Source organism: Colobus angolensis, unplaced genomic scaffold, assembly GCF_000951035.1.
Source record: "Colobus angolensis palliatus isolate OR3802 unplaced genomic scaffold, Cang.pa_1.0 Scaffold257, whole genome shotgun sequence".
NCBI lineage: Eukaryota > Metazoa > Chordata > Mammalia > Primates > Cercopithecidae > Colobus > Colobus angolensis.
This window is the reverse complement of record NW_012115788.1, coordinates 1269742-1285074: the sequence shown is the minus strand read 5'-3', so window position 1 is coordinate 1285074 and position 15333 is coordinate 1269742. Positions and strand designations below refer to the sequence as shown.

Below are 15333 nucleotides of genomic sequence, written 5' to 3'. Positions count from 1 at the left end.
CTTGAACCCCATTCTGCCTCCAAACAGATGCAAATGACACAGACTTTCAGTGTGTGGGAATGAATGAGATGGAAGACTGCAGGGGACATACTATTCAGGATGCGTTGCCCCACCCAACTTTCCTCTAAACCTGGGATTGAAATGGCCCACCCCTCAGTTCAGGGTTGGTTCTAGCTCTGGAAACAGTGAACTTTAAACGAGCCAGTGCCAATACAGGAAGAAGTTGCTTGAGCTACAGCTGACCTTTCATGTGGTGTCCAGCTTAAGTGGAGAGGAGTAGTAGAGAGAAAAAGACATCTTTCCCTGTCTTCGCAGGCCCACTCAGATGTCCCAGGACTGGATGGCAGCATTATGCTCACGGGAGCACGTGTATGCTATGTGCTCAGTGAACCTCACAATTGACACAATAACTGTTATTCTAAGAGAGTGTAAGAGATGCCAATTTGAGTGTAAGAGATGCTATGTTACCTGTATTACATAGGAATCATTTAGCGAATTCCACAGCAATCCAGACTGTCACTGAGCAGTGGATCTCGAAGACTGCTCACCAGACCAGCAGCACTGGCATCATCTAGAATGTCAGAAATGCAAATTCTCAGCTGCCTCCCCTTAAGACCCACTAAATTAGGAACTCTGGGTGTGCAGCCCCCAGCTCATTTCATCTATTCATATTACCTATCTGACTCTTGCATTTGATAAACATTTTGTAGTTGTCTGAACAGAACACTTGGATACAATTTACTTAATCACATTTGCTCTTATGATTAGTTTGCAAAGAATAATGAAGCAAAACTATAAAAATATTAACAATGACATTAGGATATATATTGTATATGTATAAAACCAAAGTTTTAGAAGCCCATATACTAACTCATCAGTAATGCCCTTTGTAGCTGTTCACAGAAAGTGTACATGGTCCGACAATAGAGACTCCAGTCCTCCAAATCTCAGGAAATGCTTGCAAAACATGATCAAAATCAGAGTTCATTGATTACTTGCAATACACACAGGCCGGGCTTCTAAGTAGCACCCGAGCTACAAAGCAGTGTTTTGTTCTACTCGTCAAGAGCCCTTGGAGCTGACATTTCCCTTGCAAAGCATAAGCATGCTGATAGATAAAGGAAGAATATTTTCTCCAAGGCCTCTCTCAGAGGCCCACTGAGTGTATGGAAAGTTTAGAAACCTCCATCTGACTGTTGGCTGGGTTTGGTTGGGGCCTATAATACGGATTTAATCCCTGTGGGCACCAGTTAGCTTGTTTGGAACCAGATTCGGGATTGTTTTCCCAGCCAGTTTCTGGCATGCTGGCTGTTAGGTCCAAATCTTGGGCCAAGGATGGGTACATGACTAATATTTTACATGTTCTAAGATGATCACTCCCAGTCATCCCCCTTGTTTCTGGAACAATGAAGTCAAGTCTGTACAGCAAACATGAAAACCACATGTTCTGATACTTAGGGCCACTCTGGAAAGTCACCCTGATGAATTCTAAAAGTCTGCTTTTCCTCTAGGATTCTTGATGCTGGCCGCTGTGTTTCAAACTGTCCCTCACGGAAATTTGAATTTGAGAACCAATGCCATCCATGCCACCACACCTGCCACAGATGCCAAGGAAGCGGCCCTACCCACTGCACCTCCTGTGAAGCAGGTGAGAGGACTGCTGCTCCTCCGTCTTCCTGACCCCAAACCTGTTCCTCTCCTCATGGCCATCATTTGGTTTGACCCAAAAGCCTTGTGTCTGGGGTTGAGGGTTAAGATCAGACAGCTGTTCACTGGAGAGCATGGACAACTTTGAACTTTCTGCTTATTGTCAGGACACAAAAAGCTTATTCACCTTATTTGGGTGTAGACTTGGTGCCCTTGAAAAGATGAGAAAGCAGCTAAGAGATGCCTTTCCAGAGAAGGACCGACAAGCATGAGATCAGACATGAGATGAGACAGTGAAGCTAAGGTTTGTGGAAGTACAAGTGAAAAGCTAGGGAATTAAGACAGACACGTTCTGTCTTTCAGGAAAGTCTTGTATTAGAGGCTGTGTGTGAGTCTTCTTGGAGCTGAGGTATGCCACTTAGAAGTCGCCAGAGCTCAGCAGAGCAAGGTCATCACTTCAAATGATTACACATGTGACCTTTGTGCCCCAGATTTACCTGCACTAAAAGTTTCCTACTGCCATTGGATTCTATTTCATGCTCTCAAGGGTTCTCCACACTCTGACCCTTGACTCCTTTCCAGCCTCAACTCATAGGCCTGTCCCCTACTGACCTCATGTGGGCCAGATTCATATTTTATTTTTTTCTATATACTACTTTTTAAATTTGAGCCAAATTTAAAAACTGGGACATTGCAGATAAAAACTTGAGGGTTTAATGTCTATTGAAAATTCAAAAGATCTACCACCGGACCTGCATTTCCCAAATCATTACCTGGAGTCCAAACGAGGCTGCTCTCCATCTCTCCCCAGTCCCCACCATTTCCAGTTGTCTCACTGATCCTGAGGCTGTCTGTTACCAGCATCATTATCCTTAGATCATTTTTCTGGTGGAAGAGAATTATTGATCTTTAGTCTTCCTTGCAATAAACCAAGAAAAATGAAGAACACATTAGAAGTACCAGGCATTTGCAGGAGATCAGGAGATAGCACGTTTCTGTGTATAAATTAAAATTATTGCTTTGTGTTTCATGTGTCAAAATAAGACAAACATCTGTCGTATTTTACCTCTAGACTGCCTTGTTCTGTTTCCTTCCTCATCTATAAGATGATGATCATGCTTACTTCTTTAAGAGTTTTTATGAAAATTAAATGACATGCAATGAGATAAAACAATAAAGCATTTAGAACAGGGCTAGCCACATGGTGAGCACTTAGAATATTAACTATTATTATTTTTATTATCATTACTGTTATTGTTTGTAGCTGCTTACTCTTTTGGGCATTTGAGTTTCTCTTGCTCCTAAGACTTCATTTGAGATGTTTCCGCTTGTTGTCTGGCTGATGTCTTCCTATTCCATCTTAGTTTCAACATCATTTCCTCAGTGAGGGCTGCCCTAACCTCCTTGCCTGGATTAGGCCATCACAGGAGCAACCTGGGAATGCTGCACTTCCCTCTTCACGAGCCTCGACACATTGATGTCTATTTGGTCCATACGTTTGTATGCCCCATAAGAGCATGGCATGATTTCTCCCTTGTTTCTGCTGTATTTTGAGCACCAGTACAGTGTCTGGTATATGGAAGGTTCACAATAGATAACTGAATGAACGAATGAATGAATGGTTCAATGGAAGGAATGTTAAGACCAGCAGTCAGAAAATGTGGGTTCAAGTCCCGGCTTTGTTACTGATGAGAAGGTACTAAACCAGTCACTTTACCTCTTTATGTCTCTTCTTATTTGTAACCAAAAAAAAAAGAAGAAGAAGAGAAAGGACAAGATGGCATCCAAAATCACGTTCACATCTCCATATATAGCACAAAATTAGAAAGAAGTTTAGATACCAAACAAATGTCTAGTCTTCTAAGCATCCTACAGTTATTTGGACCAACCTATCTATAAATGAGCTGACATTTCTTCTGTTTTTTCTATCTGTTTGAAATTGTGCTTAATCCATTATCTTAAACATTTATTGTATCCCTTCTATTTACAAGTCACTATGTATTGAATGCTAGAGAAAATGAGATAAATGATAGCAGATACTCACCTTCAAGGAGTTACAGTCTAACAAGGAGGTTTGTCCTCATATATTACAAAACAAGAAAATAATAGATGAAGACCAAATGCATGGTAGAAATCCTACGCCAGATCAGAGAAGCAGCATCACTTCCAGCTGTAATGAGCAGAGAAGGCTTCCTCGAGGTAGGGTGTTGTTTAGCAAGGCCTGAAGTAGTTCTGCCTACTTAAGAGTGTGATGTCCTTAAGAAGCATTAGTGAAGCAAATGTAGCAGAGACCTTGATGGGACAGTGCTGAAGAAGAAGGATGATTTAATTGAAGAAGTTCCATATCCATAAATGAAAGCTTTAATAAAAGGCTAAAAATCATCCAGCCTGGGGGTCCCATCAACCTTCCTAAGCCCCTCCCACCAATTTGTAGAGCTTGTATCCCTTGTTTAATTGTGACTTCACTAAGGTTTAGGTATGATGCCTTTTGGAAGTGTACATCTCCAGCTATATTGCTGAGGATTCACTCCAATTCTCTTCCAGATTTATTCAGTACCAAACTGGACCCATAGCTAAGTTCCATCAATCACACAACAGCTACAGCAAGCAAAATGTGGTAGTTAACTTCATCAAGTTTATTTTCAGAATCCCTGCACCTTTCTTTTATCCTTTCCAGCAGTCCTTTTCGCCTCATGCCTTCAACCCTCACCCTTCCTTTTCTCCTACGGACATCCAATATCTTCAGGCTGGTCCACCTTCTCACCTAACAGAATCAACTGCCAAGAAATGCTCTGGTAAAAGTGAATCACTCTCCAGAGTAAACAAAAGCCAATCTAAACTCTTGTCCCCTATTATCCCATTTGAACTCTTGTCCCAGGAAAATTTTTGGTGCCTAACAAAAGTATCAGCCCTTCTACCACTGGAAATAACTTCGTCTGCATACTATTGTAATAATTTAAACTTGAAGACCCTGGGCGAGTAGTCAAAAATTTATGCATGGTATTTAAATGATCATCCATAACTAATTGAGCAGGACTACTAAAAATCTGACCAAATCTTGACATAGTCCTGGACCAAACCTGTGAGAAAAGCTGGTCATGGCCAAGGCATCTAAGTGACCTCCCTTTGCAGGTCTACGTATTTTAAACACTGAGACCCCCTCAAATCTCTGTTCTTTAAACCCAAATTATAACACCTGAAGAGGCCCCTCAATAAAGCCACGTCCAAACAATAAAAACGGGATTGAAGAACACTTCCTTCTAAATCTGGGCCCATCATTGCTAATTTTTAAGATTGATGATCCAGTTGGATATAGGGGAAAAATTGAATATTGTCAAATATGAATTAACTCCATTCAGTCATTCCACAAATACATATTTAGAGCCTTAGAGTCCCCCTAAGCATCTGGGTCCTGAGTTGATGTCATGTGAAGGCGTAGGGGATGGAAAAGAGGTAGATTTCCTCACTGCTTTCCCTCAAATCTTCCTACCTACCCCAGAGAAATTGGCGAACTCTGAAAAAAAGATTTTTTTCTGAATGAGTCATGGTGGATGGAAATGGCATTGGCTATGGTTTCATAAAGTGACTGAGAACATAACTTGGAAGGATGACCTTCTTGTGGTCTGCAGAGATTCCAGGTTCCACCAGATCAGAGTTTTGTGCTCCACAATGTTGATCGATAGTTATAGAACCACCAAATGCACATTAGTCCTTCCAAACCCTCTTCTTTCCTTAGAGGATAATCTCTTCTGTCTAATTTAGAAACAGCAGAATATTTTCTTCCACCACCTCTGTGGAAGCCGTTTTTATTTTCTTGGTCTTATGGGAACCAGTAGCCTTCAGGTATAAAATCATAATCAGCAAAAAAGGTAGCTTGAGAGCCCATAATCCAAAAGCATGTTTTAAAAATTGCATTTCAGGCCAGGCATGGTGGCTCACATCCAGAGCTTTGGGAGGCCAAGCCAGGCAGATCACTTGAGTGCAAGAGTTCAAGATCTGCCTGGGCAACATGATGAAACCCTATCTCTACAAAACATACAAAAAAAAAACAGTTGGGCATGGTGGCATGCACCTGTAGTTCTAGCTACTTGAAAGACTGAGGTGGGAGGATCACTTGGGCCCAGGAGGAGGAGGTTGCAGTAAGCTGAGATCATGCCACTGCACTCCAGCCTGGGCAACAGAGTGAGACCCTGTCTCAAAAAAACAAAACAAAACAAAACAAAAAAAAACGTATATCAACTATGGCTTTGCATAAATAAGAAATATTATGATAAATGATGTGAAAGTGCCATGCTCACAGGTAAAAAATAGTCAAATGTTGGCAATTTCATGTGAGTCAATTTAACATTAGACTGACTTTCAGTTTCCACACTTGCAACATGGGTTTAGTGCTATCTTTATCCAGAAATTCAGCAGCCTTGCATCTTGAAGGTCAATGATTTTGGATATCCATGTGGTAGATCACATGATGAATGAACCTGAGACCCTGGTTATTCTGAGTAACACAGATCGGCTGCTCTTCAGAGGCAGGGACATATGGGAAATCTGATTCAGAGAAGATGGATACCCCGAGCACACTCAGCACAAAAACTCCAAGAGGGTGGGAGTAGGAGACCTCTAGATGCATCAGTATTCACCTTATTGTTGTTTTTGTACTTGTAACTGAATAGAATCCTTTGTAACTAATTGTGATGCTTTGTAACTGGTTAGACTTTTCCATTCCCACCAGGAACAAATTCCCATGGTCTGTTATGCTGTGGGCACTGCCAGTTCTTTCCTTAAAGAATCCAATGTTGACAGAAGTCAGGAACCTTCAGGAATGCACATAAAAGAGTCAAAGAAGTGTCCTTGGTCTAGTGCTTCAATAAGCCTGTCATTATGGGCATTGGCAGCTCTGCGGAAATTCAGACCTTAGATGGTTAATGCAAGCATGTGATCGATACCAATTCAAAATCATTTTAAGAGATTGCACTTTCATAAAACGTGTCAATCATTAAGCATGTGTTTATTCTCATGGGATCTCTATAGCGCCCCCGCCGCCAAGACTGAGAGCTTTCACAGATACCAAAGGAGCCCTTGGGAACGTTAAACACATTTTGAATTGTAGTTATTCACAGAGCATGGTTTTGCAATGACATCCCAGAGAGTAGTCGCTATTCACTGAAATATATAAAATATTGGAAAATAATTCCCTGCAAGGAAAACTTTTCAACTACAAGGATGTAGTTATTGCACTTTTCATTAAATCCATCTTTATACCCCTCAGCCCCTAGGAACGAAAGCACTCAGTTGCATCTTTTTTAAATATAATATCTTACATTATAATAGCTTCATGGCTAACTTTGTACATTATCCCTCTTCTCGTTGCTCCTGTAACTGATCAGACAACTATGGCCGAGAGTACTTCCTATACCAGGGAGAGTGTCGAGATAGCTGCCCAGAGGGCCACTATGCCACTGAAGGGAATACCTGCCTGCCCTGCCCAGACAACTGTGAGCTTTGCCACAGCATGCACGTTTGCACAAGATGCACAAGGGGCTACTTCATAGCGCCCACCAACCACACGTGCCAGAAGTTGGAGTGTGGACAAGGTAAGCCTACTCCTGGGCCCTTGCCCAGCACCAGAACACGGGAGGAGGGGCTGCGCCCTGGATGTCCTGGAGACTTGAATTGCCTTCCTGGCTTGCGTGTTGATACTTGGGATGATTTTGGGTGACTCCATACCCAAGTGGGAAGAGAGGTAACTTTCTCTCTCTCTATTCACACACCCTTTCTCTGGGTTTCCCCAGACATAATCCAAGATCGTAGGAATGCACCTAAGTGTATAGAAAATTGGCCAGGTGCAGTGGCTCGTGCCTGTAATCCCAGCACTTTGGGAGGCCAAGGCAGGTGGATCACTTGAGGCCAGGAGTTCGAGACGAGCCTGGGGAACATGGTGAAACTCTGTCTCTACTAAACATACAAAAATTAGCCGGGCGTGGTGTTGCATGCCTATAATCCCAGCTTCACAGGAGGTTGAGGCAGGAGAATGGCTTGAACCCAGAAGGCAGAGCTTGCAGTGATCCGAGATCGTGCCACTGTACTCCAACCTGGGAGACAGAGCAAGACTCCATCTCAAAAAAAAAGAAAAAAGAAAAGAAAATGATCTTGGCAGGTGGGGGGAGTGTGGACAGGATACAGGGGAGAGAAAATAAGATTAGAATCCAGAAGTCTGGGTCAACAGTTTTCTCCTTCCCAACTACTAGACACGAGACCCTGGGCAAAACTCACCTAATTTGCCCATGCCTTGTTGTCTTCATCTGTCAAAGGAAGAGCAGAGCATCAAGACAGAGTGGCTTTGAGAAACCAGTGAGGATCAGCCTAAAACTACTTGAAAATATTAAAATGGTCTGTGAATCGTATGTGTTATTGTTATTGCCCAATTTCTTATCTTTTATGGGAAGAAGGAAATTAAAAAACAACACTTATAGTTTTGGTTCTCTTCTATGTAAGAATGCCACGGACTGTTATTGCTCTGCTCTGTATAAGAATTATGCCTGGTCTGGTGCTGAAGAGAGCTCCAAGACATTTTTAGAATAATTAAGACACTCAATTCTGTTTCTCCTTAATGTTTATGAGTGTAGTAAAAGATTTTAAACTTTTTAAAAAGTGTTTAGTAGGACAGATAAAAAGAGGAAGGGAACCTGTTCATTTACATACCCAATTCCATTTTCCCAGAAGCAGAACTGGTTTCTTTAATAAATAAAATCACCAAGCTTGACTTCAAAACTAGCTGCATGGCATATGGTCCAGCCTGGTTCTCTCACCCAATCAAGCTGATTTAATCTATTCAATTAACAGAAGGAGATTAAAAAGTAGAAACCACATATATCCTCAAGGATGGTTTTGGGCTTCATAATTGCTCTATGATTTACTTTAAAAGAAGCTACACAAGAACATATTTTTATAGCAATTAACGTGTCTCCACTTATATGGAAATGAGTTATGTTTTTCACTTCTCTTTCGTGTAGGTGAAGTCCAAGACCCAGACTATGAAGAATGTGTCCCTTGTGAAGAAGGATGTCTGGGATGCAGCTTGGGTATGTCCTCTTCCTTTGTCACCTAAAGAGTTGAAATAGCTGAGTCCTTTTCCACACACCTTCATCCTGTCATTGCCCCAGCAGGCACTCTTGTCATTACTGTCAGCATCAGTGTCACCATCAATGTCTTAAGTAGGCTCTCTTCAATACAAACAGGATCACTGTGAGGAAATACTTGCTTTTGAAGCAATGAATGGGTTTCTAGTCTTTATGAAACTCAAGTTTAGAAAAGGAGACCATGGCACCTTTTCCTCTGGTTGTCAATAAGTTGGTGGGGCTTACTGACCAGCAACCACATTTCAGGTGCCTGAGACTCAGCCTCTCCTTAGCTTCTCAAGGTGACACATTTGGAAGATTAACAGTGAATAAACTCAAGCAAAGAAATGCCTAATTCCTCTAACTCACTTGGTATGTAAAACACAAAAGTTTGTGGGTAAAGGTTTGGAGGTTTTCCTTTATAAAAATGACTCTGTTGGGTTAGGCATGGTGACTCACGCCTGTAATCCCAGCACTTTGGGAGGCCAAGGTGGGTGGATCACCTGAAGTCAGGAGTTCGAGACCAGCCTGTCCAACATGGTGAAACCCCATCTCTCCTAAAAATATAAAAATTAGCTGGGCGTGGTGGCAGGTGCCTGTAATCCCAGCTATTCGGGAGGCTGAGTCAGTAGAATTGCTTGAACCCCGGAGGCGAAGGTTGTAGTGAGCTGAGATCATGCCATTGCACTCCAGCCTGGGTGACAGCGCCAGACTCCATCTCAAAACAGTAAAAATAAAAATACAAATGACTCTGTTGCTTGGAGCCTAAGACAACCCTTAGAGAATAAAGCATCGTGGTGACAGCGGAATTGAATTCCCCATCATACAATGCAAAGCACTTGTCACTCTCATGTATAACTTTTAAATTCAAGTCAGTGGCTCCTTTCTCCCCTTCTCACATGCCTGCAGGAGGCGATGGAGACAGGTCATAACACATGGCACCACTGCATTGGCTATAAGATGAAAAATAGGGAGGTTACCAGATTCTAGGATTGTTTCTTAATATATGTTTAGGCAACATATAGAAAATAATTAGCATGTGTGATCTTTGAAAGGAAACTCAACTGAAAAGTTCATGGAATAATTTCTCTTCATGGAACTTCCATGAAGCCCTGGGATTGGTTGACTAATGCTTCTAAAACTTCAGTGTGGCACAAATCACCTGGGGAGTTTGTTGAAATGTAGATTCTGATTCACTGGTCTAAAGTGGGCCTGCGAATTTGTGTTTCTGACAAGCCGCCCATTGAGGCCAATGCTGCTCTATAGAACACTCATGAAGTTTCTAGGGGTAAGATTGTGCCAGAATAAAGTAGACTTTTTGTTTGCCTTACCCAATGGATTTTCTTGATTTTTTCTCACTAATATATAATAGTTTTACATATTGATGGGATACATGTGATACTTTGATATTTGCGTATGATGTGTGATGATCAAGTCAGGATAACTGGTATATCCATCACCTCACACATTTATCCTTTCTTTGTGCTATGAATATTCTAAATCTTCTCTTTGAGCTAATTTGAAATTAATACTTAAATATTATGCATGAATTATATAATTTATATTGTGGCTATCACCACCACTGTTTGCCTTAAATGGAAAAGATACATTTTCTATAATATCTGTAACTAGAAAATACAGTTTCTGGAAGCTTAAATATCATTCCCCCATTATCTTCCACTATAAAATGATGCTTATATTACTGGATAATAAAATCTCATAAAAAGTTAATAAACACTTAAGAAGAAGGTAAAATTTAGAGTCAGATATTTAAGGGTAAAATGCTAATTACCTGGGAAGCAAAAAATAAACCTAGGCATAAATAATAGTACTGAAGTAAAAAACTGTAAGCAAATTCTGGTGTCTGTCTCACGTGAAGTGATAGAAGGTGAGTTTGCCCAGAGCAATGATGAATGTTTTGACTATCTTGATTTCACTGTTTGCCCATTTCAGATGTATTTTCCCATTAAATTTCACACCCCAGCTAATTTCTGTGGTCTTCTCTGGTATCTTTGCTGTTATGTGTTGTGTGCCCATACTAGCATCTTTGTGCATCTTGGAGAGGAGTTGTGTATAATCTAAAACCTGAGGTTTGGTCTCTCTTGGCTCTGCTCAGTGATGACAGTGGGGCAAGATACACATAGAGAAAAGAAGATGTTCCTTCCATAGCTTCAAGACACCTTGAGAGGAATGTATGAATGTGTGTGAACTCCTTCAGGATCAGTGAGGATCTTAGCATGGAGGTGGGAACAGTGACAAGAAAACCACGATCACTAGGGGTCTGTATTGGCCTCATCCTCCACTTAGTTGACCCAGCTAAACATGACACCATGGGGAAGCCACTGGAAATGGACTCCACAGCAGATACTGACCCTCCGGGGGCTCAAAATCCAAAAGATTCAACTTGCAAAAAGAGACAGATTAGAAAGTTTGATTTACTTTACAAAGTGCTATTAAGCTCTTCAGTCCATTCATTACTTAAGAAACTTTGGCCGGGCGCGGTGGCTCAAGCCTGTAATCCCAGCACTTTGGGAGGCCGAGACGGGTGGATCACGAGGTCAGGAGATCGAGACCATCCTGGCTAACACGGTGAAACCCCGCCTCTACTAAAAATACATAAAACTAGCCGGGCGAGGTGGCGGGCGCCTGTAGTCCCAGCTACTCCGGAGGCTGAGGCAGGAGAATGGCGTAAACCCGGGTGGCGGAGCTTGCAGTGAGCTGAGATCCTAAAAAAAAGAAACTTTGTCTACTGTGTGCTGAGTGCTCTCCTTGGTGGTGAGAATTTCACAGGTGATATGGCTGTGATCCTGCTATAAGCGATAGCAGGATCTGTCCCAAGTGACACACTTGGAATGAAATCTCTTAGAAGACAACCTGCCAGAGTAGAGACAGTTATAAAGTACAGTGACACTACCAGAAAGGGTGGCAAGAGCATTCTAAATACCTCTAATTTCTCATTTTAAATTCTAAAATGTCCCTTAATTTATAATATCTCTATGTATTGGGCCTCGTTTATTCTTGGATTGACTTGGCTGAACCCAATTGTCACCTTATTTCTGAACCCTTTTTTGATCTCTCCAATGGAGTAAATTCTCCCTTTTCTAGTTTCCCTTTATTTGTTAGGCCAGTGAGACTATGTTTTAGAGGTGACTAGTATAATATTTGCTATGTATACACCTTTCTGCCCGGACACTAAACTACCTGAGAACAAGCTCTTTGACTTATATACTCTGAACTAGCAGAGTGCACAGGACATAATAAATGTGCAGTTAATGCATGAATGTTTGTTGAATTGAATTTGAGAATTGCCCAAATTTAAAGCAGAGATGAATGACTTAGGATACCCAGGGTCTTAGATTTGCTGTTTTCTCTAATCAAACTTTGTTTATGAACCAAGAAGAAGAAAAAATAAACCATACAATACAAAAATAAATTATTTTGGCCAGGTGCAATGGCTCACGCCTATAATTCCACACTTTGGAAGGCCAAGGTGGGCAGATCACTTGAGCCCAGGAGTTTGAGACCAGTCTGGGAAACATGGTGAAACCCTGTCTCTACAACAAAATACAAAAAACTAGCCAAATGTGGTGGCATGCACCTGTGGTCCCAGCCACTCAGGAGACTGAGGTGGGAGGATCACCTGAGCCTGGGAAGTCAAGGCTGCAGTGAGCCGTATTCATGCCATTGCACTCCAGCCTGGGCCACAGAGCAAGACCCTTTCTCTAAATAAGTAAATTAATTAAATTAAAAAATGATTTTTCATGAACTATTAGAACTGTAAGGAAGCTTTGATCAGATCATGGTTTATTAAGTTTTATAATTTTAAAGAGATAAACACAAACTTGAAAAATCTGAATACTTTTCTATAGATTTCCCCAAGATTCTTCCTGTGAGAAGGGACATTATCCTTTGGAGAGAACTTAACTTTATTCCATTTTAATAATGTAGATTCATCTCAGGGCCAGGTCTAGACCATCTCTAGGGGAGTCAGAGAAAAGTGAAATCAGTCATTGTGAGACATTTTATCTACATTAGGTAATAATTAGCTATATAAAATAATTAGTAATAAAAATCCTGGATTTTTTGGTTGTTTTTTTTTTTTTTGAGTTTTGTATTCCTTTCCAGCTATTTAGTGAACATTAATATCTATCTTTTATACCTAATAAGAAAAAACCTCAAATTCCATATTCACTGGAATCTCATCTGTTTCCTGGGTGGAGCTAGCTATCTGTCATTCCAAGAAAAGATTACCAAAAAGGGGGCAGAAAACTAAGCTCATGACCAAAAATCATTGTTTTGTCTGGAGGAAAGTGTTGAATTAGATACTTTGAGATGAAATTATGAGATTCGATTTCTCTTCTTTATCAAGTTGTAAACAAATAGATAACATTTTATATAATACCATTTTGTTCCAAGAATATTTAGTGTCAATTCTTTCTCTTTCTAACCAGTATCTTGAATGGAAATTTTAACTACTAAGATAAATCTGAGAGTTTTAAATTATATTTCTTCAATAACTGAGGACAGAAGTAAATAAAGTGACTTTTACCTAATGTTTTGAGGCACCTTTTTTGATTGTTTGTTTTAATTTAGGGAATTAGCAATAGCTATGACACTTAACTATAACCTGAGATCCAGACATCTTAGATTATATACCATTGAGTTGATCATTGATTTTAATCAAATTACATAAGATGTTCTTACTTTTCTACCTCATTAATAAATATAGTGGTTAATGTGACCTTGTTTTAACTTAGAAAGAGATAATTAAAATGTATTAGTGTTTGCCAATTGAAATAGCATAGTCTACACTCTTGGGATACAACATATCCAAATTTAAAAATTTTAAGGAATTGCAAAAAAAAAAAGAGGCTATATAAATTCAGTGCCAAATAAGGGGGCAAATATATGCACCAAAAGGATTTTTTTAAAAAAGAGAACCTCTGGGCACTGAAGTGTTCAAGGAAGGCTTTTAAGAAGATAAGAGTTGAGGTGGACATTAGCGTTTACGTAGAATTTAGACAGATAAGAAAGAAGAGCTGCACTGTAGGGGGTCTTTATATTTGGACAATAGCAGGGAAAAAAAGGCTTCTGCTATGGATTTTGAGACACCGGGTATACTAATTTTGCAGAAGGAATGAGGAAATATAAGGAAATAGGCAAAGAAAAGTTTGGAGAAGTGGTTGAAAACAAAATCTTGAATTACACACTAATGAGGTTAAAAGTATTCTGTGACTAAAAGGGAATCATTGAAGGTTCTTTTAAAAACAGAAGTGGGAGAGTGTGTGTCTTGAAGTGGGTATTAAGAGGTTAATTTGGTTATTGTGTTAACTGTGTTCAGGGTAATTAAAGGGAGACAGGCTTTAGTAGATAAACCACCTAGAAGACTATTTCAGAAATCCAGATATAAAATAAAGCAGCCAAATCTAAGGTGATAGCCAGGAAATTATGAGGACAGAAGGAGAGATGTTTTTTAAAATCACCTGAAACAAATGGCCTTCAAGCATAAGAAAAGATGCTTGTTCATTATGTGGGAAATGCAAATTAAAACTGTGAGAGGCCCGGTGCAGTGGCTCACGCCTGTAATCCCAGCACTTTGTACTTCGGGAGGCCGAGGTGGGCAGATCACTTGAATTCAGGAGTTTGAGACCATCCTGGCCAACATGGTGAAACCTACATCTCTACTAAAAACACAAAAATTAGCTGAACATGATGAAGCACACCTGTAGTCCCAACTACTTGGGAGGCTGAGGCAGGAGAATCAGTTGAACCCAGGAGACAGAAGTTGCGGTGAGCCGAGATTGCGCCACTGCACTCCACGCTGGGCGACACAGCCAGACTCTGTCTCAAAAAAAAAACACTACCATGAGATACCATTTCTCATTTATCAGCCTGGCAAAAATTCAAAAGCTTAAAAGTTCTATCAGAAAGGTTGTAGGAAAGCAAACACTACTGTTATTGCCTCCTGGTAGGAAGACAAAATGGTACAATGGCTGTTGAAGGAAATTCAGCAATATGACACAACTCCATATGCATTTACCCTTTGACCCCACAACACACCTTCTAGGAATTTACCCTGGGGACATACATCCACAGATTCAAAACAGTATATTCACCATGCTATTTACTGTGGTATTACTTGTGGTAGTAAACTATCAGAAACAACCTAAATGCCTGTCCATGGAAGATTGGTTGAATGAATGGGATACATATACACAACGGAGCACTCTGCAGCTACCAAAACAGCAAAGACGATCTGAAGAACTGATGGTAATTTCATGACACACTGTTACATGGAAGGCAAGGCACAAAAAGTGCCCATAGTATGCTACCTTTGTGGTAAGAAAATGATGAGATAAAATATATGAGTGTATTTACATTTTTATTTACTTTTGCAAAGAGAAAAAAGATAACTAAGAAACTAATAAAAGTGGTCATCTATAGAGAAAGGTAAAGGAGATGGGCAGGACTTCTCCAGCTATATCTTTTTATTTTTTAATCTTTTTCTTTTTCTTTTTTTTTTTTTTTTAAGACAGAGTCTCGCCCTATCACCCAGGCTGGAGTGCAATGG

The 15333-nt window shown here is 40.4% G+C and overlaps 1 protein-coding gene across 1 annotated transcript in view; it reads left to right on the top strand.

Annotated features, from left to right (window-relative positions):
- PCSK5 (proprotein convertase subtilisin/kexin type 5) overlaps positions 1 to 15333 on the top strand; it is a gene marked incomplete at its 5' end in the record, with an annotated part of 476836 nt that overhangs the window by 349711 nt on the left and 111792 nt on the right. Inside the window, 3 exons of the mRNA XM_011947042.1 lie at positions 1512 to 1648; positions 7032 to 7238; positions 8658 to 8726. Of these exons, the coding sequence (XP_011802432.1) occupies positions 1512 to 1648; positions 7032 to 7238; positions 8658 to 8726 (413 nt within the window). The remainder of the gene's footprint in view (positions 1 to 1511; positions 1649 to 7031; positions 7239 to 8657; positions 8727 to 15333) is intronic.